Genomic DNA, 27,188 nt, shown 5'->3' with positions numbered 1-27,188 from the left:
TCTTCCTACTGGGGTGCAAGGCAGCATAAGGCTGTCATGGTTTTCTCCCTGTTTATCAGTATTACTGCTCACAGTCACAAAAAGAAAGAGATGTAATTTATGGAGGTGTGTGTGTCCCTCCAGACTTCTAAAATGGTGGGGGAAAAGTGTCCTTACAAGAATAATAAGTTTTATAAAACTCTTAGTCATATAAATCCAACCAAGCTCCTGTGAAATAAAAATGAAAGCTTGGCTCCACTGGGATAAAACATAAACCTCTGATTTCAAGGTGGACAGGGTTTCACATAAACCTAGAAGAGAAATGAGCTGTAATGCCCAGTTTATTTCAGTGCAGGGGAAACATTCCCAGCAGAGTACCAGGCTACTTGAGCTCTTCAAGACTTTTACAAGGAACATAAAAGCCAGAGATCTGGAGCCAAATTCCCTGCTTGGCTCTCTCCAAAATGAGGAGTATTTTTTACATACCATGGAGGATTTAAGCACATGCTCAAAAGCAAATACCAAGATTTGCTTCATCTAAAGTGAAACAGTGTCCGCAGGTGTGCAGAGTGCTGCAGTGCCCTTCTGCCCCTGCCGACTCTGCAAAGCTGAGCTGGCCTGGAAACATGGACAACCACAGTCCCAGGGCACTCCACCTCAGCTTAGAAGCATGATTCACAGCAGCCATCTCTGATTATCAGTGTAACAACTGCAAGCTGGATCATCTACAGTCCAAATCACCCCACCACAGAGGAGCAAAGGCAGGCTTGCCAATCTGCCCTTCCCTGCTGCTTTGTGCCCCAACACAGGCAACGTTAAAGGCATTTTGGCCATGGTTTTGTTTATCCAGCATTTTCTGTTTGATACATAAACAAAAGAATATTAAATGCATGTATATGTGACATAATTGTGTGCAGTCCACATATTTCAGCCCATTTCTTACAGCACTAATTGACTGTATCCATCACAGGTCCTCAGGTTCCTTCTGTTTCTCAGCAGACCTGGAAAGGCAGCTCAAGGGGAAGGGCTGCTGCTCTTTAAGCACTGCCTCCCCCCTTCATGAAATGCTGGTCTCAGGAGGCAGCAGAGCCCAGCTTGCAGCAGAAGAGTAATTGCCTTCTGGAAGTGAGCTGCAGCACTCAGAGCATCTGTGCCTTCAAAATGCAGTTTTCAGTCCCCATCTGCAGGCAGGATGGAGCAGGGCAGCTCAGCACCCCAGCTAGGCTGGGGGGATTAGGCTGAGCTGGGTAAACCATGGCACTGCAGGGGAGGATGAAGAACAGCCATCCTGCCAAATCATGGCAGGGTTCTGCAGATAAAATTTTGTCTGCCCTTCATCACTTAATCAGAGCTTTAAGGGTCTGGTGTGCACAAGTGGTTGTAAAGGGGCAGCTGTTGTGCAGTTCTGCCAGGGTCAGGCTGGGGGTAGGTGCAGGTGTGCAATATGTACACACACTTACTCTTGATGAAATGACAGAAATGTGGGAACAAGCTACAGGCAGACACATCTATGTGTGCAGCTGGGGCAGAGCAGGTACATGCCTGGCAGTTCCCCATGCTTGGGGAAGCACTGGGGATGCAGAGAAGAGCAGCACAAACCCTAGAGAAATGGGGTGTGCATCCAGAGCTCAGGCTGGTGCCTTGCCCCGATGACCCAAAGCAGCCCCAAACCACAGCAGCTACTCAAGCCTCACACCAGGCTAGGATTTCATAACAGCTGAAAGAAGAAACACAGCCACCCACTCAGACAGCAACACATAGATCAATTACATGAGCAAAACCAAACCAATTCCCAGATTTCCAGCTCGAGGAAATGGCTATACACATGACAGATTTGGGGACAGGGGTGTGTGCAGCTGAAGTGTGAGCTCCACAGCACCTGTAGGGTGGCTCACTGCTTCCTCAAACACCAACAACCATCAAGCTCCTGCTTACACCAAGATTTTGTCTGCTTGATAAGCTGATGCCCAAACCCTAAGGCAGTAAAATCCTAAAGACAAATTTTCCTTAGTCTCCACACTGGAAAGCAAAGATTAAGAGCAACATGTTGAGTTCCAGCCCAAGGCAAAAGAAAAGAACAACTTAATCAATGCCTTCAGGTGAGAGAACCTTCCCTTTAGCTGAGGAAGCATGGGGAAGGTTTGGATTAAAGCCCACCATCCAGCCCTTTCCCATTTTAGGAAGTGTCACCACTATCTAAGTACTCTCCTTCACCTGCTCACAGACAGCTTGCTAGTATAGGCAATGTTAATCAAATTTGTCAAAAGTAATTTAGAATCCCATCAACATCAGAAAACTGTAAAGGGTAATATTAACCCCTAAGTCCAGCAAGTCAAGAACTGCACTTCCACAAGTTTCTAATGAAAATTACTCTGTAGTAAGTTTGTCTTCATTTTCAGTTGTGACACAGTCTTCTAATTAATACATTTTTACAAGCAAAGAAATGAGTTTGTAATATTATATCTGTCCAATGATGTATCTCCCAAGAAAAAATAGATTAATCATTATTTTAAAACACTGGCTTTATGGGGTTTTTATTTCAATTATGAGATCTGCACAGATAAATTTAAAAAGCCACCAGTTTCCATCACCCTCCCCGAATGGGATTAATTTACCATAACGAAAATGGATGGGAGCATCAGAAGTGCTCACTCCAAATGTGCTCACAGTGACTAATACCATGAATATGAAAAACTATCTTAACCGATATCTGGGTTGCAGATAGATCTTGGCAGAAAGAAAGACAGAGGAAATGAATGTAATCACTGCAAAATATGTAAAAATGACAGAGAGAGCAAAGTCTAGACAATGTGAGATGATTGCCATGCTCTCCAGCTTGGAATGCAAAGCCTGTCTTCTGATTGTTCTGAGGTTTAAACTGCCGAGCACACACTCTCTTCAAACCCATATGGGCAAGCAATTTGCCATATGTTTTAGAACATGGCACAAGTACCCAGAGATGCACTACTGCTAATGCTGCAAATAGAAAAAAAGTGAGAAATGCCATCCCTGTCTCTCTGATACATTAACAAGGGAGTGGAGTTCTCCAGGCTTGTTTTCCAAAAAAAATACCAACCCTCTACATGGTGACTTTTCCTTCTCCAAACTTATACCCATGTGAGCTTCCCCTGGCTCCCAGAGCCCTGGCACCAAAGAACTGATCTGGGGCTCTGGGTTGATGGTAAATTGCCAGCAGTGTGTCCAGGCAGCTGAAAGGGCCAAATGTATCCTGGGGTGCATCAATCACAGTATGACTGGTCAGCTAAGGGAGGTGATTGTCCTGCTCCACACTGCCCTGGTATGCACTCTGTGCAGTTTTGGACACCTCAGGGTGAGGAGGATATAGAGCTATTAGAGAGCATCCAGAGGAAAGTGACTAAGGCACTGAAATCTCTTGAGGACAAAATTTACGAGGAGTGGCTGAAGTCACTTGTCCAGTCTAGAGAAGGGAAGGCTGAAGGGTGATATCATGGCAGTCTAAAACTTCTTCAAGAAGGGAAAAGAGAGGAGCTGATCTCTTTTCTCTAGTAACCAGTGACAGGACACTGGAACAAAGCTGCATCAGGGGAAGTTTAGATCAGACATTAGAAAAAGATTTTTCACAGAAAAGTTGGTCATAACTGGAACAGGCTCCTGGAGCAAGCAGTGATGGTAGCAACCCCATAGGAGTTCAAAGAGCATCTGAATGATGCTCTTAGTCATATGGTCCAGTTTTAAGTTGTCCTGAAAGAAGCAGAGAATTAGACCTGATGATCCTTATAGGGTCCCTTCCAACTTGAAATATTCTAAGACTCCAAACCCTCCAGGTCCAGCAGTGCACTGCAACCACCTTAATATTGTACAGAGAAAGGATGCAGGGACAACTGACTCCATGTCCTCCCACCCCTCTGAAACACAGGAAGAAATCCTGGGCACCAGGACTCGAGGGAAACCACAAGGCTCCATTCAGATTAACATCTTCCCTCTCCTGTCCCTCAGCCTCCCTTCACCATGAAGAGGTTACATGGGCAAACCTGTGCTTTTGTGAAACCTTACTCCCAATTTCTACCATTATTCTAGACATCAACACTCCAGCCTTAAACTAATGAGGCAATGCCATCTTTCTGTAGGGAAAATGTGTTCTCAAGACCCCAGCTGGTGATTCTTGGTCTTCCCCTATGACTTTCTTCTACTCCCATTCTCTCCTTCTCCATGTCTTAGTGATCCATTTGTCTGCTCCTCCCAACCACATCACACATGAACAGAGCACTACTCCATCACAGAACTCATATCTCCTGCAAATATTAAAAGGAACTGTCAGCTAATGCTGGCTCATTCAGAGGAGAGTGTGTAAAATTTCTATATATATATTGAAAGAAATCTCTTATCTTTGAATGAAGCATCTAAACAGCCTGAACAGCTTCATATGCTTACAGTGTTGCATGGTGCTGATACACCATTCATCTGAACAGTTTAAAAATGTCAGAGCAGGCTGTGCACACTTGCTCATAGGATATTTCTGGTATTTTGAGTCTGATTATATTGATGCTGGTAATAACTATTTACAGGTCATAGTTTTAGGGCACTAAGTGTTTGCTTGTAGTAACAAGTCAGTAACTTGCTCCTGCTTAAGTCTGACATCTTAAGCTAAAAATGTAGGTCTTCAATTTACCTTTAAATAAAAAATTGCATCCTGATTTCAATATTAAGATTTTTTTTCTCTCTGCCACGTCAATTAAAAAACAGATAATCCTGCTGCTGTTATTAAATAAAATGCATTAGTAAGCACAGAAATAATAACATAGGAATATTCTTAGAAGAATAATAAGAAGAAATTACTCTCACAGCTGGTAATTCTGTGGCTGCCCCAGTCAGAGGAGCATGCCTCATGTCAGGGCTGATCCTCACAATTCTATCCCAAAGGCTCTGGAAATGTTTTCTTAAATAATATTTTTATAGGCATTTAAGGAGGAGCAATGCAGGAAATTAACAGTCCTGCTGTCTTGCTTGTTGGGTTTTGCTTTTGGTTTTCTGTTCTGATATGATGAAAGCATTTCCATCTTTAGAGCACAGAACTGCATATGCAAGGAACCCTGTGGCTGAAATAGGCATTTGTACCCATTGCCCTTTGTGAAGAGAGAGCCTCCATTCTCTCTGTAGCTGTCCCTTAAGCAGTGTAACACAGAGATGAGGCACTCCTGGGCCTTCTCTGCTCCAGGGAGATCTCACTGCCTTAGTCTCTCCTCGTAGGGCAGCTGTAGATGGTGGCTTGATCCTCTCCAGCCTGTCTGCATCTCCATCTGAGGTCAGTAGATGTTCTTCAGTGTTGGTACCACAATCACTACTCAAGCTACCTAATATACATTATTTTCTTGTACTGCAGTTACAACTACAAGTTTTACAGAGCTGGGCTGGTATCTGTGATGAGTTCAAGTCACAGCTGCTGTTAGGAGGAGCTGATTCAAAGGTTGAATCTGGAGAAAAGAGCATTGCTATTATCAGTATATTCCCCATATGTGAGCTCCAGGTGTTATGTCTGTGTTATCAGTTGTAACTTTAACAAGGCACTAACCTAATCTTCAGTGAGACCCCCCACTTATCTTCATGGGTGGGTTTAAGTGTTATTTTTCAAACATCAATAAATCTATTTTGCCTTTTATTTCAAGTGGCCCTGTTGAGAGAATTAGAAAGAAACAAAATAAAAAGGTAGTGGCAAAAGCTGTTCCACTAGTCCCAGTAGTGCATTCTTTGGCTGTGCATTATTAAGCCAACACAAAGAACATTTCCAGGAATACCATTATGCTGCTGCATAGAGAAAAATGCTTCTGATTAGCATGTACTCGATATGCTTGGAAAATTAGTTCTCCTTCAGAGAATTCCAGCAACAAGTGAAACATCTGTTGTTCCCTCCAAGTTATAACAATTATTTTACAATTACTCTTTTGCATACTTTGAATTTCTAATTTTTTATTTTTATCTAGAAAGCCAGGATTTGTGGTGCAATTGTAATTCACAATGTGCACATGTGTGTGGGAAAGAAGAATAGGAAATAATGGCAGTCTCTAACTGCAGCGTTATGTCACCCCGAGGCTAAAATTGTTGGCCATCTACATTATTTGCATTCACTGTATTAATTCTCCTCTATACACAATGGGAATTAATCCAATTCCAATAAATTCAATGGCTCCTATTTATTCCAAGGTTGATGGCAGTGATCCCTATTGTTTGTAGTCACACAATATGCTTTCTGCAGCCAAAATTCCAGCTTCCACCCCCTTCCCGCAGCATATTGCTTGTGCAGCTGTGGCAGTACAGCGCTCGGGGTATAAACAACACTGAGATAAATGGTGCTAAAAGAAAACCCTAAGGGGGATGGAGTAGCAGCAGCACGGCAGTAGAAATGTGCAGAGGCACTTGGGAGAGGCCAGGATTGCTTCAGCCAGTTTCACAAGTGGTGAAAACAGGTCGTAGCACGGGTGAAAAAGAGCTGTGAAGAGTCAGACCCCTGGACAGCACAGCAGCCAAAAGACCAGTAATATTCACGTCTGTAACACCAGAGACAGACCCACCTCATTCTATTCAGCGCAGCTTGTCTGCTGTCCCGAGCTGCTGCTTGGAAAGGTGATGCACAAAGGAGAGGTGAGAAATGCAGGTTAAACACGGTGCTTGGCCCTGCACAATGGCCTGACTCCAGCATCAGCCTCCACGGCCGCTGCAAGCCATTTGTCATCCACATAGGCTGGATGAATAAATAACTCACCCAATACACTTACAAGCAGTCTAACTTAGCACGGGCTTACAAAAGACTGGAACCAGAACACCTTGCTGAAGGACAGATGCAAAATAAGTGGTTCCCCCTCTGCACGCCGAAGATTTTTTTGTGCTATTTTATCTGCCTGCAAACACTTTCAGGCCAGCCAGAAAGGCCTTTGAGGAGTATCTTTGACTCAGGTGCAAATGTACAGCCTGAAGATAACACAGGAGACATATGGCAAAGCCTTGTCTCCATCAGCCCTACTCCCTTTGAGCAGAGCACCCTTGATTCCAGCTGCTGGGAGGGCACAGGGCACAGGGACTGCTCTGCAGAGATCTTGCCCAAGGGAGGGCTCTCTGCCTCTAGAAGGGTTTTGCACCTCAATGGCATCACACCTTGACACCTGGCAGCAGCATTGCCCTAAGGGATTTCCAAAGTAACAGCAAAGAAGGAAAGCACGACCCCTGCAACTCTGCCAAAACAAGAACGGCGTTTCCCCACGTGTGAGGTCAAGGTCAGAGCTGATCTTACCTGTCCCTCAAATTACTCATTTTAGTAATAAAGACACGGGTCTCTCCAGGTACACCTGTGTGTCCCCTGGTACAGTTTTGGGTGCTGCTGCCATGCCTGCACAGTGCTGCCTGTACAGATGTGGGCAGCTCACCACAGCGCAGGAAGAGATCTGAGTGCTGGGGCAAAACTACAGAGTTCACGTTTGGAAATCTTTTCTGTGAGAAAACTAATAAAATTTAAAAAGAAGAAGAAAACAAATGTCTTCCTTTCCACAAGCAGCCAAACTAATTACACAGCTGCAAACACTTAAAGTTTCACTGCAGAACAAAACAGTAAAGTTGGATTATCTGCCCTAATTCAAGTGGCTTGAAGTTTTGCATCTGATTCTAAATTACCCACATGCTTTTCCTTTTACACTCAAGAGAGAAATATCCCAGAGGATCACTACAATGGAGGTCAAAGATCAACTGAATAAATTCCCCTTTTAGAGATGTGACTTTTTAATGATTGCCAAGAAAGCCCTGGGTCAATTTGGCATCTAAAATTTGGACATCCCAGGACAAAGCACCAAGCAGAAGACCACAGCCCTGGGTACAGTGAGCAGAGCATGCAGAGCTGTTGGAGAGTGACTCTCCATCAAGGTCAAACCTTTATCCCTACGTTGCTTGTCTTTGACCTCAACCAGCACTATTGTAGAGATGGTTTAATGAAATAATGGAGTCCTCCTCCACAGTGCAACTATTTCACCAAAACTCACTGGTTTAGTGCCAACCTCCATTAACGTTCCATTTGTTTAACTGCAATTTTCACTTAGTCAATAATTCTCTTCCCATTTATTTACATGCATGAGACAGAGCAAAAGATTTCATTTGATTCATAATCACATACCCAGAAACTCAGGCTTGGATTGTAATATGGGCAGAAGGCAGCCAGCTAATTCCTGAAAAATTTCATTACCAGTAAGGCCATGCTCAAGAAGCAGGATCTGTTTATGAGGACTAGGAGTGAAAAGTTGGGTGTTTAGGAATGCAAGCATACCTAAACATATTGTTAAACAAAAGACTGACTTAATAGATTAAATTAGTAAGAAATTGAATATTTTGGGGAGCTTGTCTCTAAAGTGCACGTGCTTTCCTTTCCTTGAAATGATTAATCAATCATAGGGGAAAAAAGAAATAAAAGGGGCAAATCTTGATGTGGCATGACCTTATTTTCCACTCCAGATCGTGAACTTATATAAGCTTGTATTGGGAAAATTGAATCTGACCAGACATCAGTGCTGTTTATTTTATCAGAGGTGCTTGTGTCCATACTCAATGTTGTAGCTTTACCTCTAAAGAATCAGAAAGGAAATCTCTCTTGATTTCTCTCTTCAGAGAATTCTGACAACAGGAGACATGGCAGCCCAGAGAATTGACTTATCACAAAAACAAATCTGCAGCAATTTTAGATTGCTGAAAGTTTAAGGATGGCAAAGTGTCCACTCAAGTGTAAAATGATTAGAGTGGGAAGAAATAGGTAAAAACTAAAAACTTTTAAAAAATATTCTATCTTATTTAATAACACCTTTGGAAGGTTATTTGTAACATATTGAGGTACACACTGACTCTCCATCACTTAATCTAAACCAGCTAATCTGAAGTAATGCGCTACAGATATTTTACACTTGCATAATTCAGACATTCCATAAGGACCTACATGCACCAAAGGTACCTGGGGGAAGCTCTCAAATGGCAGCCTGACAACAGAGATGGCATCAACCAGACAGGTTTCTTTCCCCTTTCCCATTTATTCCCATAGCCACACTGCAAACCTTCCCTGATGAAACCAAGATGGGACTTCAAATTTGACCTGAGCTTCTACATTAACATCCAATTAAAATCCAAGGTCTTGCATACCTGCTTGTAGCTAGAACTCCAGTGTGTCTTTGGCATGACAGCAGTAAAACAAGATCTTCTGAGACCTCACTGCCAGCAAGCCCAACCTGCCTTAAACGTGGCCTAACACCAGCTGAAGTGCTGCCCAGCTGCCCAAGAGTCCTGGCTGCTGAGGCAGTAGCTGTGTGCTCCAACACCAGCCCCAAGCAGAGCCCACTGCAAGGCACTGCTCCTGGGCTGGAAAAGCACATCCAACTCCTGGTACAGCAGGCTGGCAAATTCTCCTTCACATGAACCTGCCCTGTACCAAACACTCACACTGAGCAATATTCCACAGCATCCTCAAGAATACTGTAGCTGCCCATGCATATTAAACTACATCTGAGGATCAAAATGACCAATGAGGACAGACACCTGGGAATTCTTTACATTTAGAACCAATCTCCACATGCTTTAGCCATTCCAAGATGATTTGGACAAGCTGCAGAAATCTACAGCCACAGGTACACAAAGCCTTTAGCCTGCCATATGAACATCCACAGCAAGACCAAGTGACAAGGGACAAGATTTACAGCCGCAGCCTCCTCTGATTTCTGTTATTGTCCATTACAAGTTCTCTCCTGTCCCAGTCCTGATCAGGGGAAGTAGCAGCACACCACAGGCAAGATCTTGGTGTCCCTTTCCTATTGAAAGGAGTTGACAGGAAGGCCCTTCTCAAGGCTGCCTGTGTGTCTAGAGAATGTACATGACATGCCAGACTCCAGCAGTGATTGACAGCTTGAGACAATAAGGAGGAAATCTTAACTCTACCAAGCCCCAGGCAATGTTGGGCTCAGGGGTTATATTACATAATGCAGATATCCAACTCTGACAGTAGAACTGTCACCCCAAGTGGGTCAGCAGTTCCAGGTATGAAAGGGATCACACTCCCTTTCTTTCCTGAGTTATCCTCTCACAAAATGTCCATAGCAGCCTTGGACATTTCCCTTTTCCTGAGACAGCTGTCTGGTTGCTGTCACCAGTGGGGTCTATTTGCTCATTCAGGAAAGCAATAGGAGCAGATAAAATGAGCAGAGCTGACAGGTATTACCACAAACACCTCTATCAGCCCAGTCAGGGACACTGGCAATGCAGGTATCTCCTGTGTTTGTGGTCAGACACTCCCCAAGGCCCAGCAGAATTGCTGAGATCACCTCCTGTGTGAACACCCCTCCTAGAGGGACTTCAAAGGCATATGCAGGCTCTGTCCATCAGTGACAAGAGGATGGGGATCTTCAGGAAAAGGACGTGTCAGCAAAGCAGGATCCTAACAACCCAGCTGAGACTCACCACTTTTCCTAAGACTGACAAGGTAGAAAGTATTCATGAGGAAAGCCACAGTAAAGTGGTGAACTGTGTGAAGACAGCTGTGGGGGTTTTTAAACAAAACAAACAACATGGACATCTTTCCAAGATGACTTCCTCTGCTGTCTTGCAAGAATTACACTGGAAAATGTGACTGCTTTCCCCATTGAAAAATATGACTTTGTCAGTTGCTATTTATTACTAAAATATTTGCTTCTCCAGCTCCTGCATCAATACAGATATTTTGTGCAGTCGTGTAATAAAAACACGATTGCTGAAGAGTCATGCATTCTTCCTCCAAAGTATTCTCTCACATTCCTACTAGAGAAATTCACTGCTGAGGAACTCGTAACAAAAGTCTACCTAAGGAGGCAGCAGTGGGCAGATCAACACCACCTTGTTCCTCTTTTTCCCCTCACAGACAAATTGGATGCCTTGGGGTTTGAAGCATCCAGTAAAGAGAACAGCAGCAGCCCACTACCACCACCTGTAAAAAAGATAATTCTCTCTACTGCTTGTTGCTGGGTGCCAAAGATGGACCTTTGACATCTGAACCAGTGATATCCTTAAGAATTACCTGGAATGAGACAAGCTTGCAATCCAGAGAAGTTTTTGGAAGTTACTCAATTTGGTAGCTGCACAAAGGGTTTTAAATGTCCCATTCCTAGAAGATAACATGGAGCACTAATCAAATTATTAAAGTATTTTTCTGCATTATACCTGTAATTTAACTTGGGTTGTCCTACATGATATTCTGTATCATTTCCATTCCATGTGCAGGTTTCTTTCCCAAACATGCTTTAATTTGAATAGAATATATGGATTTAAATCAAAAACAGGCAGAGAAAAATATGCTGGAGATTACTAAAAGATATAGCTCACTGCATTTTTTTTTCTTTTTTACCATCAACCATAGAAAGCTTTATTCCAAGCCTGATCACACTTTCAGTTACAAAACACATGGCAAAAAATAACAGTTAACACGCAAGATCTGCCATATTTCTACTTGCCTCTTTTCTTATACTGGACTTTCCACATTGAGGGATGGAGACTAAACCTCTCTCATTTTTCACATAATGAATATACCTAAGGGTAGCAAATAAAGGTTTTTATTATTTTGAATTTCATTTCACAAATGCTTTACTTTCCCCAAGCCACCGTTTGTTAGTGCAACAAACTGCACAGTGCTAGTTGCTGAGGTATACATGGTTAAACTAATTTCATCTTCAACCCAAACTGCAGTGTTTTCTCTCACTTTTTTTTTTTAAGTAATGAAAGCCATATAGTCACTATTTCACATTTCTAAAAATAATTCCACTCTAGAGTAAAGAATGGTTTTGTAATAACAACAGGCTGTAAAAAGCAACAGCCTTATCTTTTATCACCCATAGAACTCCTGCTGTTCTTTTTTTTCTTTTTTTAAATATATTTTGTGCAAAATTAAGTTCTGTGTAGGTCTGTACCATAATTTGGAAAAAACTGTGTATAAAATGTATTTAATTTTTAAAAACAATCCCAACGTCAAACAACAGAGAAAGGAGAAACAGATCAGAGGCAGCTCAATTTTCACATGAGAAACTAAATATAGTATGTTCTTAAAGCTCCAGTAATACATTCTTCCAAAAACCAGAATGCACTTTGGTCATTATTAAACATTAGTACAGAGGCAAATAAAATACAAAATGCTTGTTTGTGTTGCTTTATATATAAAAATATTTTTATACCACATAAGTTTAAGACTCAATACTTCCAATCTTTCAAGATGCTGAAGATCAACAAACATAGGGCAATATCCAGACTCTTGTCAGCAACTACTTGTCATTTTTCTGGTATGAAGCCAGTATTTTAGAAACACAACATACAAGAATACTTGTGCCTGGTGGTATTAATCCTCCCAAAATAATTTGTAGAAGGAAAGCTTGTTACAAGTTACTTAATTCCACAGGGATGGACACCTTATTTTTCCACACTGAAGAACCACGAGTCAATATGACTGGTCCTTGTGGGAGGCAGGGGGAGAGGTGTTGGAAACCCAGCAGAAAGCACATGGGAATGACACCTGCTGGGGAGGAATGGCAGTTATTTCAAGATACAAACCTGCCAAATACCAGGCTCTGTACCTCTGCTGCTTACCAGAGCAACTTGTTCTCTTTGTTTCATTGTTCTTAAACTTTCATGTGGTATGAATGGCATATACTATAGTGTACAAGAGAGCATCTATCTATCTTTTGCTCAGTCATTCAAAGCATTCCTTTCACCAGTAAATAATTTGCTTGTTTAAATATTCAACTTCAACATATAATACATACTGCTCTATAGTTCACCATAATATATCCCAATTAATATACATTTATATGTATAAAGTTTCTCATTAAAAGTAACAATAAAAAGTGCACATGCACAGTTGGAGCTGCACAGAACAGCCCAGTATTTCAAATAAATACAATATTTAATTTTTATCAAAATATCATACAGCATGATAACCATTTACAATTATTGCTCGAATAAGTGTGTTATCAAAGAACACTTGTTGACTTATATAATACCTTTTTAATATCCCAGGATATTTAAACTGCAGCCTATATGAGTTTAGATCCTGGAATTACTCAAACTATTAGAAATTCCCACTTGTTTCTAATAGTAATACAAAACATTTTTGCTACCTGTCATACTGTATTGTCAGTACTTTATTTTTTGAGTATGTCTCACTTTTCTATTGCAACCAAGCATCCATTGTCATTGTCCTCAGAAATGACTGGTGCAAATGAAATATTCTAAGCCATTTTACCACACTATCAAAAATCAAAGGACTTCCATATAGTGTTACTGGTAACTAAAAATGTTCAGCATTGGCTTAGCTTTAACAACAGATAGAACAATTTAGTGTAATCGATTTTCAGGATTTCAAACTCTCAGACACACAGTTTTTGACCCTTCCTATATCTGACCCATTCCAAAACTAAGCAAGTAATTTGAAAATAAAACATACATGTCAACTAAAATGAACACAAACCAGTGAGAAGATGAAATAAATACAAAGATTGCACAAGACAGATGTAAACACTTCAATTTTCCAAATGACTTCCTTGAAGAGGTTGTAGCTTCTGAAATACAGATTCAGTGGCTGCTGTGAGGCAGTTTTGTCCATCAATGACCTTTTCTATAACACTGTGTTATTTCATCTTCTTTCCATACTGTCAAGATTTGATCTTCCAGAGCTGGAAACATTAGAGCATTACATCAACTTATGTCTCAAATTACTTTTTTTTACAGGAACTGCAATACCCCCATGTTTTTTCTTACTGCATTTGCTACATATTCTAATGACACACAAAATACATTTCACATCCATTTACTTCCAACAAGAAAAAGATAGTAGATGTAAGCAAACTTAATGGCCAGTAAAAGGCTTTATGACAACTAGCCTGAATCTTGAAATAGTTTCCAGAGTTTGCAGTTCAGGATGGGCCAGAGAGAAAGATCTAAGAGCACAGTCCTTCAGCAATGGCAAACCAACACTGTAGGACTGGTCACAGCAATACCATTCCTACTGCAACACTTCACTGCAGTGCAAGACAAGGATAGCCTGCTCTTTTTGCCTCCCCTAAAGAGCTGCAGAGTCAACAGCAAGGAATTAAAGACAGAAATCAAATCTGGGATATGAAGAAAAGTTAAGGAAGGTCCTGTATTTGTGTGTACAAATGTCTCCATATTTATGTCTAAGAATTCTTGTAATTAAGTGTCCTAAATGAAATTAAAAAGCCACAAAATGAAAAAAAGTTTAAAGGGCTGCTCTGACAAATGCACTATTATTCTTCTGATATATATTTAATTTAAAAATTTAGGAACAGTTTCCAAACAATACATATTTTAGTTAGCCCAGTTAAGAATTAGCTACGCTTCAATGCGTTTCATCTATAAGAACATGGTGAAAAAAGGATGTTTCTGAAGTATTTACCTTTAGATTAAACCCAAGCAAGTCACTGATGACACCAGAAACAGCTGACAGGATGACAACTTGGGTGATGTTATACAGCAGTGGATTCATTGTAAGCCCATATAACCTAAAGGGACTGTCCAGTTCCTAATAAGGCAAAACAACAGCACCATTAAAAAACAAAAATGACACAAAGGGGGTTTTGTTCACATATGTATTGAGCTATATTAGATACTTTAGGAAGTCTTCAAGTCTCAGTGGAGTAAAACATTCTCCTATTATTCTGCATATCAAACACAATGTGCAGGAAAATACCCATCACAGTAACTGACTGTTGACTGCTGTTGTCTAAATAACTCTTCAAAAAACTGGAGGCTACCCATGAACAGATCTACCAATCTGCTCATGAAGTCAAGAAAATAAAGAGCTAGGTGCCACCATCTCTGAATTCCTTACAATTCTCCAGAAATCATCTTCAGTGTTAAAAGAATTTACAGGCAACAGAACCACAAAAAATAAGAAAAGAAAGATTTTTATAATGGCAGAAGGCTACTTCACAACTATGAAAATTAACAAAAATGTCTTTCCTATTGCAATTTCCTTCCTTTTTCATTAATTTTGAAACTAACAATTGATCAATATAGCCAGAAAAGAATGATAAAGGAAAAAAAAAATCTTAATAATCATTAGACTGCCAATATTTTACTTTTTTTGATGGAAGAAACAGAAAACTAGCCCAAAATAATCTGCAACAAAACTTGAACAAAGAAGCCATTTCACTAATTTTCCATTATTGGTGTGTGGATATAGTCACCCAAACTTTTGTGGCCCAGAAATACGTAAAATAAAGGAAGGAAAAAGGAGTTTTAAAATATGAAAGTGGATTATATAAAGTCTACTAAATATCACTGCTTTGGTCATTTATATTTTCTAGCTTTAAATTCATCTTCATCCCTCTCCTGCATTACATCCTGGGCTTTGAAAAATGCCTTACTTAAAAATGCCTTTCTTAAAAATGAAGAATTTCAAAGCTATGATGCTTCTTTCAAAAAGGTGAAATAAGAATGAACAACCTTTTCATTTGGATGTAATGTCATATAAAACTCTTCTGCAAATACAAAAGATACAAAATACATGATTCTGAGAAGTACAGCAGAGAAATTCTGTAAGGAAAAAGTATTTAGATTTTGGATTCATCTTACCAATTTTGTAAGAAAACAGTAGGTATATTCAACAGAATATAATCTTCATAAAAGTTTAAAGATCAAAACTACCCAAAATCAAATTTTAAAAGCCTTGAGCCCATTTAGCTACTGGGCATGAAGTATGTAATTGCTCTGATCACTAGCTCTCAAAAATTTATTTAAAACCCATAGTAGGTGGCTTGGAAATCTCACTTTTTGGTATGTTTTCACAGTAACTAAATGATGGCTTGGGTCTGGGATTTGTGCCACAAAAGCCAAGTTCTCCATTGGAAAAGGCTGTGAGTTAATACACAAGAGGAAAACATGAACACTTTTTCTGAAACACAGAAGAGCATGAAAAAAAATGGAAGCAATTTAGACCAAGAGTTGGTCAGCATTCAACCTACCCCACATTCTCACAGCACACAAACACTTCAGCTGATGAGATTATATCCTTAACCTTTGAGCTTTGCCTATTCTTGTCCAGTCTCTCCTTGAATCCAGATAACCCTTCTGCATCCACAGCATCCTTTGGCCACCCAATGCAGTAAGAATATTTCCTTTCACTGGCTCCACACCAGGTCCTAAAAGCCTTGCAGTCCCTTATTCTTACACCAGGAGACAGTCACTGCTTTAGTCAGGCTCTCCTTATTGCTGCAGCACAATTCTCAAGCAGTGGCTCTGTCAGCTCTGAGTCCTTGCTGACTCCATCAGTCCTCTCATGGAAAGTGCTGTGCATCTTTTGAGAGAGGAGGGGACCAACACACACCTGACTCGAGGTGTCCTGGTGGGAGGAATTATCCAACTAGAACAAATACTCTGATCTCAGCTACTAGGTGGCTAAAATAAACAGAGTTTTAACTTCACTTTAAGGGCTGCTCCCCAGCACGTGGGAATCAACAGGCTAAAGGATCCAAATTCAGAGTGTGGTAGAGTGAGGCCACAAGGCCTTAAATCACCACTGTAGTGACACCCAAAACAGACAATAAAATTGCATCATTGACTTCTCAAGCATTCATCATCCTGATCACCCTGAAGTACCTTCTCTGACACTGCTGATATACAGCTAAAGAATAAAACTTCCTGGATGGAATCATAATTTGCAATCCACAATGATAGCAAGATAACAGACTGCAGTGAATGAACAAGCAGCATCCCTGTGAAAGAGGTACAGGGCAAATTTACACCAAAGCACACCCTACTGCCTGCAGAAGTCACACAAGTGACTCTTTAACTACTAATCTATTCAACTTCTTTATAATAGGGGAATACCATTTTAATTCTTACCTTCAATAACTTAGTAGCAAGCTTTAAAACATTGTTCACTAGTGTCAGTTCCTCCTTCTTATTAGGCTTTTTCTCCATTTTCAAGTACAAGTTTATCTGATTTAAAATAAAAACACAAGTATCACCACCTACTCAGAATTTAAAGGAATTAATTTGGAACTATTTAATATTTCAACAATGTGATTACTCAGCAGCCATATGACAAAACTGCAATGACATTTCTGCGAGCAAGCAAACATTTTGTTTCCTTTTTAATATTCAAGTACTGGCTCAGCACATAGGAAAATACAGTGCTTTATGATATAACAAATTAAATTTGACATTATTATGGGACCAACTTTAGTCTGATGTATAAATTAGGCATGAAACCCCACCAATATAGGTAGGGTTTAAATAATTTCTTTTACTCATTCAAGGATTGCCTGAGGTTTGACAATTTGACCCCAGAAGGTTTTTATACTAGTGGGTAGACTTTACAAGACTTAACATTCTCAGAAGTTATTGAACAGAATGAAATGCTAGACCATAACTCTGCTAAAGTGTAATTTCTTTTCAAAGATTCTAGTGTAATTTAGTACTTCATGAGCACCTTGAGTGCAGAAAATCAATCTTTCCAGTGCCTTGAAATATTTGAAAAATTATTAAACTCTTCATTGCTGTAGGAGAACAGTACATTGAACATTTCAATACTTCTGTGATGTAGACTTTTTAAAGTCATTTCTGAAAAAGTTAAGAGTTCAAATTAGCTCTTTTTTGGCCTTTTGGCAATTTTGGAACATCCAGCTTTCATTCTCAAACAATCTGTCTTTGATATCCTAGATCAGACAAAGGCTACTTTCTTTTCTATTGCATAACAAAAGCAAATTAAAGGAAAAAATATCTTCAAAAGCCACTAACTTTTTATTGTAGGAGACAACCTTCAAAATAAAAAATTAACAATTTAGCAACCTGCTGAACTAGTCCTTCAAATGACACTTTCCTGACTACTGAAAGGAAGTGATGCTGTATGATGCTATGATACATTTAACCACCTGATTGTATGGTGGTTATTGAAATAAGAGCCACAGACATCCCAAGAAGTAACTGATTATCAGATCTTCCTAAAATGACCACTCTAAGTTTCTTACACAGGTTAAAAATCAAAATCTATGCCTAATATATTCCAAGACATATTAAGCTCCTGAGCTATTACTATTGCACTTTAATCTAAAATTATGTTTTCAGAGCCAAAGAGATTCCAGTCTCTAAACATAAAGCTATTGCTTTCAACAATACAAGATTTATAAGCAGGACTAAACAAAAATTAAAAGTTCTAATTAGCAACTCTGACAACCCTAGGAAGATTCAAATCTCTTTTAAGAGCTATTATGATTTCCTTAATTCAATAACAAACTTGGCACCAGGAGAAGGAGTGTGTATGCACAGCCATCTATAAAACCAGCAAAGTGACAACTATGGTCAGACCACATCTTCCATTTTGCTCACATATTTACAAGACCAATTAAAAACACTTTCAGAAGTGTTACAAAATTACAACCAAACAGCATAAAATCAAAAAAATCCCTTTTAGTTTCCCATCATGATTCCTAATCATTAAATTCACAGGTTGAATATAAAGCACAAAGAAGTGCCTGGAACTTTGCTGGCAAAAGTAGAATTTTCAATTTCATCTTATCTGTGGAGCATTTAAATTGCATCTGGGAGTTGAGACTCATTTGTCTATTTTGTTGCTGTTGTTGTACTTTCCTGCTTGTTTGTTTTCAGCTTTGTTCTCTTTTCAGTAAGCCTAATAACTTCAGTGAGCCACTTTCCAGGACACTGGATTCCATGTGCTAAACACACATAGAACCAAAGCCAAGTTTCAAAAACAACTGAAAAAGATTTTCAAGAAGTCTAGAAAAGGCTGTATGTAATCCATGCAACCTAGCAGTCCTAAGCTATTGGACTGGAAACAGCAACTCATTTCCACAGAGGGTTAACTTAGTTCTCAAATCTTTTACTCACCCATCCAACACAGATTCCATGGGTTTTTTAAATTACTTTTTATATTAGTGTTCTGTTAGATGTTAAATTATACCAAAGGAGATGGTACCTCTGAGCCCACTCACTTAAACAAGTTAGGATAAAGTGATTTATCTGAGAAACTGAACTTTGAGCTGCAAAGTTGCTTCACTTCCCCATAATGAACTGCCTAATCCAAACTATTCTAATAAATCTACAAGGCCTGAGAGCTACCAGATGAATGAGTTGTTTAGATATAAAAATATAGGTCTATAAAAATTCTCACCTGCTCAGTAAGTAATATTGAGGTATTGCTGTACTTTTTACTTGTTTCAGATCCAAGAGTAACAAATCTTAAGAGGAAAAGAGTTAGAGAAATGCACCAAATTACGAGTTCCCAGTTGTAGTGACAATCAAGGAAAATCTCATGCATGTGAAGTAGCTGAAAAAAGAGAGAAAATAAATAAAAATTTAATTGGAAATAATAATTAAATTACAATAGAAGAAAATAGTTGCATATCACCATAACTTCAAGAAACATATCCCAGTAATTAATATATGGAAGGTTTTTAGGCCTATAAAATTTGATTCGATTTTAAACCAATGATGTATCAGAGATAAGAGGTCTGAGAAAAGATAAATGAAAAAATACACTCTAAGGCAATTTTAAACTCCTGTTAAAACTTGCTAAGGCACTGGGATAAAAAAAAAAACAAACAAAAAAACATTCTCACATGTACTAAATTGTATTCTTAATAAAATAGTTAGCTAGGAAGCAAACACAATTAGAAATCTCTTTCCAATTAGAAACTGGAAAGAAAACACAACCAGAAGATCCCCTATATTTTGAAACAGAAGTTTAAAGAGAAATCTTAAGCAACAGAAATTTTCTTTGAACATAGATCTTACTAAAAGATTTTCCACTAGAGGGCAGGCAAATATAGCCAACAAACTTTCTCACAGAATGCATCAACCAAGGTCAGTATCAACTGTCTTTGCAGAAGTGTGTTTTGAAGCAAAATTAAGGAAAAAAAAGTGTTCCAAAAACCACAATGAAAATGAAGGAGGACACAGATTTAAAATATAACAGTGATATCACAGAATATCCTGAGCTGGCCAAGATACAAAAGGATCTCTGATTGAGCCAACTCCTGGTCCTGCACAGGACACCCCCAAGAACCACATTGTCCCAGGTGTAGAATCCACCACTTCACCTCATTAAGACTCCACACTATCAGTGATTGCCCAGCCCTCTAATTTGTTGCAACAAAATTTTCTTTTGCTATTACAGACAAATATTCTAAAGTAGATGAAATGACAATACAAAATAGAGGTCTATTCTAAAAATCTCTAAGAGCTATTTCTGGTTTTTCACTGGGGTCTTCCAACTTACTAGAAATCACCATGCAAAAGGCACTCTAAACTGTTTTAAAAACTATTTCAGTCATGGCTGTTTCTGTACATGTAACATTTCCTCACCTGTGCACAACAGATAAACACAACTGAGATAGTCAGCAGGAAGGCAGATGAAACTATGACATCCACGGAGCGCTGAGGACCCCGACGCTGAAAACACAGGAAATGCACGTGAGTGAAACCCCACCCAGCACTGGAATTCAGCATAACTGGTTAAAATCACACTGTTCTTCATCGGGTTTTTTCTCAGTTGAGTCAGTTCCCTGCTCACCTGCCTCTGACCACATTTTTGTTAGCCACATTATTATACAAATGTACAAATATGAACAAATGTTCCTGGTGGCACAGGGAAAGGTGGAATATACAAGTGTGGTTGCAAGGAAAGAAGGGAAGACATTCCACAACAGTGCTATCATTTGCAGAAATTTAAAACACTTGAACTACATCCAAGTGATGTTATCATCCTTTCACCCCACCAGCACCACATTAGATTTTGTTTGCCTATATTTCTTGCTTTCCACACTCTCCAGCCTCCACACCATAAGTCCTTAATGTTTTCACTAATCTTTCTCTGCTTGTAAAAATCAGTGATAGGAGATTTCAGGGATCAGAATGTCTTACAGACAATATCTGGGCATAGTTTCTAGCTTCACCTGGCACCCATACACTCACAGCACAAATACACAAGAACTGTCTTGCTTTATAAATTCCTTGTGTTAATGACACCAACTGATGAGACTCTTAGAATAAGATATTGTCGGTATTAGACTACAAGAGATCACTTTTTACCCAACATATTCACACAACTTTTCAGCTGGCATTACTAAGACAAGACTCCAACTCTGAACACACTCAGGCTGCAATCCAAGGTGAAAACCACACATTAACTTTCTCAAAAGCTGTCTGCCTGCAGGCACTGCTGGCCCAGTCACAAAAGTGAAGCATATATGGGACATAATGCACCAAGAGTAAGTGTACAGGAGCAAGCACTCAGACTACAACACCAACCTTCCATCAGCAGCATAGGAGACATCTTATGTTAGAACATAAACATACATTATTTTAAGATGTTTAAAATTTATTGTGTTAAAATCTTACTAAAGCAAAAATATACATTATTCTACCTTTAGATAGGACCTGAGAGAAAGCCACATTTTTATATTCTGCACTTTCTTCAAGCGGAAGTGAGGTACCTCTGATTTTCTTGCCCTTCTGGCAGATGTTAGATGACCAAAAAGTTTGGCAAAAAGCAGCCTCTGCAGAGACAAAACAAAATTACCTTAACTGTTAAACGATTTTGCAAATGTACTAAAACATAAGGGAAAAAGCTTCACTAAATATGTCAATGTAATGTAATGCACAATGTACCAGTGTAAATTAAAACATGCTGATATAAACCAGAAGTAAGTGTAAAATATCATTAAAGAGAGGAAATACACTAAAATATTTTAAAACTCTCCACATTCTAACAATTAACAAAATTTAGCTATACTTTGAGTTCCTTTCTTCAAATTTTAGACAACAGATCTACTATGCTCTTAAAATCTGGGGGAAAAGAAACAAAACCTGCCAAATATTTGCATTAGAGAGCATCTATATCACAGAAGCTCCTTTCAATAGAAATAATTTCTAGAAGCAGATTAATTCTATTCTACTGTATTACATCACATATTTTGACAACAATTTGAAAACAGAAAGTATAAAATGTTTCTTTTGCAAACCAGTAAGTATTCATATGCTGCAGCTAGTAAGGTTGCTCTCTGAAGTTTCAACAGCAATAACAAGCAACAGTATAGAAAGAACAGCTCTCACCATCTCCAGCTACAGAACTGATCTAACAACAAAGCAGGGAGGGAGTTAGCCAGGGATGGACAGAACTAATGGAAAGTGTCTCTTCCCATGGCAGGGAGTTGGAACTGGATGAGCTTTAAGGTCCCTTCCAACATAAAACATTCTATGAATTAAATTGAAGGTTTTGAATTAAAGACGCTGGAAATTTATAGAGCTCTTTTCCTGAAATTACTTCTCCTTGTGGAAACTTGAAACAAACTGAGACATGACTAAGCATTGGGTTAATGCATTGAGCCAGTTTTCCTGCAAATTCACTCCAGAAAAGAAACAAACCAACACCACAACCACCAAAAAGAACCTTTTAGCTTCAGAGACTTCAGTCCACTGGAACTGAGTCATCTCCTAAACTGCAAATCTACTGAAATGTTTGTCATCACTGATCTATGACTCATAGTGTACTGAAAAAACATAAAATATCCACTAAATCAAAAAATGCAAACATTAAACCTTGGTTTGCTTCAGATGAAGTCTCTTGGTTTGCTGTTCCTACCTGTTTATATGTTCTCTCTGCTACGCAGAGTAGGAAAAAGAAAATCCACACTAGAGACACTCGGACCACGAAACTTATCACAACCATTGAGAGAACCAGAACATCTCCATCTGATCCAAATGCAGTCATGCAGAGCTCAGTGGCAGAATGTGCAGCTAGTTGTTCTAAATCTTTAGCTTGAGATAGTCGAAAGACAAAGGGCATTAAACCCAAGATTAAAGATATGACATTTCCAAAAATCTGATAGCCAATTCCTGGTATATAGCTGTTTACCTAAAAATAAATGAAAACAAAGTATATATTTAATTTTTGAATGATTCTGTCATTAATTCACTCAACAAAATATTAATGTTTTTATCATAAAGAACACTTTATAATCTGGGAAATTGTATGAAAACCTTCAATCATCTTCCCTTTTACTATTAAAAAAACAGGAAGCCTTCAAAGAGCACTTAATGCACAGAAACGAAATAAGACAAATCATTTAAAAATCCAACACTAAAACACTGCAGTTAAACTCCAGTGCATATTCCTGCATTAAAAATTCCCTGAATGCTGAATTAGCCAAGTCAGCCAGTTAGACTGGGCTGCTTAGATCCTGTATGTTGCTCCTATTTCTGTTTAGTTTGGTTGTATCCTTTTTAGTGGAATCGAAGTATTTAGAGTGTTGACAGGACTGGAGGTCTGTTGTGCTGGCTATGGCTTGCTCAGTTTCTCTCTGCTGTGTCTTGCATCTAAACCTGTAAAGTCTCTGAGTCAGGCAGAGATCAGAACTAGGTTTGTAAGTTGTTTTTTAACAAGTTGGAGAGAGTGTCCTGTCAGACTTGTCAACTTGTCAGAACCAGTGAGAGTTTTTTGGCTATGTTTGGATTTTATGAGCAACTCTAAAAAATACCCACATCGCCTGTATTGAAAAACAGCACATCAATTAAATGCATTTCTAACAGTTTCCTGAAGAGGAGTACTAGGAAAAAAGAGGAAGGACTAATTGAGAACATCCCACTCACCCTCTCAGAGACTTCCCTCCTAAAGAGGAAAGCTTTATTTTCCAATCCTAACTTTAGCATCCAGATACTCAGATCTGTATATTCCCAACCCAATGAATTACTTGTTCATCAAAATCAAGGAGATAAATTTGAATATTCACAGCATGTATCAATAAAACTGAGGTTGGGTATGTGAGCAAGCCCCTAACAATGCAAACACATTTACTGTCTCAACACTGAAGATCTGGTAGCTCTTTAAACTAGTAGTAACAAGTAAACTAGAATGATGTAAGCCACAGAACAATAATGCGAATAACAGACACTTAATAAAACAAAAACAACAAAACAAACACATTTTAAAACCCACAACCAACCAACCAACAAAAAACCCCAACCATAAACCAAGTTTGGTAGTGAGAGTGATAGTGCTCACACTTTTAAATACAATATTTGCATAAAGTAAAACAAATACTCACTCTGTTCATTATCATACCACTGATTTCAAGCACAGACATATCTGCTTTCTTGCAGTCATTGCCCTCCCATACAATTGCACTTATTTTTTCTAGTCCTGGATTCAAACTGTGGATCCAAGGCAAATGACTCTGGGAAACACAAGGAACATCTTCCATCAGAATTAAAAATCCATTTTCATGTCAATATGCCTTTGTCAGCAATATACTAACAAAAAATTTTAAAGCAAAAAACAAAAACAAACAAGCACACCAAGAAACCAAACCAAAACAGTTTAGACTGAAACCAATATTACTATATAGCATTTACATCCACTGTATGTTAACTTCATCCTCAAAATCATCCCCTTCTTTTCCAAGAAATAGCTACAAGAACAGAAATCTCTCCTTCTCTATATTTCATTTTCTAATAGAGATGAGTTAATGTGATTAAGGATTTATTGGCTTCTTTTTCATTCAAATATATAAAAGAAGAGAGAAATACAAACAGTCAGTTTTAATTCTGACACATTTCATTAATTTTTTTCTAAAATTTATTTACCCCTAACATTCTGAAAAGCACTCTTCCCAGGTTAATCCTAAGGGAAACAGTTTTTTAATTTGCTCTTAATGATATTTGTACTTTACAATCCTTGCTATGCATAAAGACCCCCCCTGTGCACACTGTATCTGGCCAGATTCAGAGAGCAGGAGGTGTCTAATCAATATAGGCAGCTCCTAGAGCCAAGCAATTCCAGGTTAATCTTCTGAATGCACTTAGGGCTCAGAAACCTTTTTATCAAACCACAGAGCCAAGTGAGAACTAAAGGATATGGAAAAAATATCATGGTGACAAGTATTGCTGCAGCCATCTCCTGATTTTCCTCAGCCCTGTCTCCCTCTTATCCCATTCAGGAGATTAAAATTGCTTTCAGCTTTAGTCACCTGGCACTATGTGCATCACACTGCTGGATGTACTGGTGCTGGCAAGGGCATGTTATTATTTTTAGATTTTAATTATCATTGATTAAAAGTAAAGCTTTATTTTCATTTTATTGCTTGCTTTGTAAGTATTGATCTGAAATCTGCTAAGTACTCAATTATCTCCCTTCTTATTTCCACTGGGTGAAGAAGAAATTATTTATAACATTAAAATAGCACAAACATTTGTTGCAGGTTTTTCTTAACCACAGTTTTCCAAGCTCTCCCTCTAGAGGGAGTATCAACACCAGGAGCTGAAATTAAAAAATGTACAATCTGTAATCAAATAGAAAAATTCTTAACTGTCTAATCAATATAAATCCTTAAGTCAATATATATACAATGCAATTCAACTCACTACTCCAAGGTTTATTGTAGTGTTTTATGGAATGCAAGCAGGAAGAACTAAAAATGAAAAAAAAAAAAAAAAAAAAAAAAAAAAAAAAAGACTGCATGAAATAATCCAAATTGCTATTCTAATCTTTAAGGTAAAAAAATTATAACCAAATAGAATTTAGACATGTATAATACACCCATTATATCATATACATACACACATATGTTATCCTTCTCTTTGATTTTCTTACATATACATTTCTAAATAAGCAAAGAGAAAGATGTCTGGTAAGTGCTTGTAAAAAGCAATTCCACTAGACAAAAACAAAAGGAAGAGGAAACCCACTAAAACCCAAATACAACAAAAAATTAAACAAAACAAACCTAAAAGAAAAACCAAAACAGAAAAATATACAACCACCTATCACAGAGGAAACTTAAATCAATCAGTAATTGCACTAAATTAGAATTGAGATTCAAACACTCAAATATTCTATAGGCTATTTTGATATATTGTCATAACCTCTTCTTTTGACAAATTAATGACTGAGTAGCAGAAATCAAGTTTTCCTTGTTTTAATTCTATCAAACCACTTTGGCTTTGTTACTTCCATCTAATTAACACAGGTCTTTCTCCCAGGCCTTCTGTGACATGTGATAGCCAGCACTGAACTTGTGTGTGGTGTAAAAAAGCAAAATTGGTGGATACCAACCTGATGAAATGGGTCATCTCTGAATTCCTTCTTCACACATGGATTCACCTGAGGGCTCTCCACATCTGTCTCACTGGAACAGGACGAGTGGCACTCAGCACAGTGCAAGAGATCCTCCCACAGCACATCTTCAGTTTCTGACTCTGGCCTTGCACTCTCAGAGTCCTGTCTGGAGCTTGAGCACCGAGAGCTGCAGCTCGTACCTGATTTGGGTGTGTCCTGAAACCCAGAGAGCCACTGCAATTAATGCTGCTGCTTTATTCCACATCATTTCCTGGCAGAGATCTTACAAAGTTCAGATTAGCGAGTCTGTGTTTATATAGATTTTCAGGTTCTAACCCATTATCCTTGACATCACAAAGAATTGCATGTTCATGGTAAGTGTGTCTAAGAGGTTTCACATTTTAAGATACTGCACCAAAAAGCAACAGTTCATTCTCCCTGCTTTTTAGGGATGGTCACATAAGGAAGAATCAAATCATACTCATTATTAAAAGGAAATAACTACTTCACAGATTTTTGGAGCTCATTAGTTTAGACTTTAACAGCAATTATCAAGCCACAGACTCCAGCTATACCTCAAACTTCTGAGGAATTGACCCTCAAAGTCCCCTAAAGCCACGTTGTTACTACTAACACATCCTCTTGAAGACAGAGTGAGCTTATCTGAAGAAAGTAATACATCAGGTATAGAGGGAGAAAATAAACATAGTTAATACCAGGTTTATGTGGAATCTGCACAGTTGGACATAAAATTTTAATTATATTAAACCACTCAATTTGACAAACAAGCATGCCTTTGTAAAGCCAATTTTACCTAGTTCTTACATAAAGGAAGAAAAATCTTATGTTTGGAACATTCAAATCTCCCAATGCATACACATGAAACAATCTACTGTTGTCATCAGAACAGCAATGTAGAGTTTAAACTACTTTCTACAATAAATGGAATCCATTTCCAGCAAGACAGGGGTGTAGCATTAAAGCAGTACCAGCCTACTCACTGCCATCCTCTGGCAATTTCCATTCCCTCTTAACACCAAGTTTATCTCTTTCTACTAATTTCTCTTGAGAACATAATTTTTTACACTGAAAAAAATTAGGCAGC

The 27,188-nt window shown here is 38.7% G+C and overlaps 1 protein-coding gene across 6 annotated transcripts in view; it reads right to left on the bottom strand.

Moving 5' to 3' along the window:
* Positions 1-11,511: 11,511 nt before the first annotated feature.
* The window catches only part of PHTF2 (putative homeodomain transcription factor 2), a 60,154-nt gene continuing 44,477 nt past the window's right edge, over positions 11,512-27,188 (bottom strand). For all 6 annotated transcript variants that reach the window (XM_079303150.1, XM_079303147.1, XM_079303151.1 and 3 more), the window contains 9 exons: positions 26,081-26,299; positions 24,075-24,203; positions 22,613-22,885; positions 21,396-21,527; positions 20,335-20,421; positions 19,142-19,297; positions 16,855-16,950; positions 14,405-14,530; positions 11,512-13,664 (listed from right to left, as the gene is read on the bottom strand). In XM_079303150.1, coding sequence (XP_079159276.1) covers positions 13,644-13,664; positions 14,405-14,530; positions 16,855-16,950; positions 19,142-19,297; positions 20,335-20,421; positions 21,396-21,527; positions 22,613-22,885; positions 24,075-24,203; positions 26,081-26,299 — 1,239 coding nt within the window. In that variant the 3' untranslated portion in view covers positions 11,512-13,643. The remainder of the gene's footprint in view (positions 13,665-14,404; positions 14,531-16,854; positions 16,951-19,141; positions 19,298-20,334; positions 20,422-21,395; positions 21,528-22,612; positions 22,886-24,074; positions 24,204-26,080; positions 26,300-27,188) is intronic.

This window comes from Erithacus rubecula (genome assembly GCF_903797595.1).
Source record: "Erithacus rubecula genome assembly, chromosome: 4".
In the NCBI taxonomy this organism is placed as follows: domain Eukaryota; kingdom Metazoa; phylum Chordata; class Aves; order Passeriformes; family Muscicapidae; genus Erithacus; species Erithacus rubecula.
Note: the sequence above shows the minus strand (reverse complement) of the source record. Positions and strands in the feature narration are given on the sequence as shown.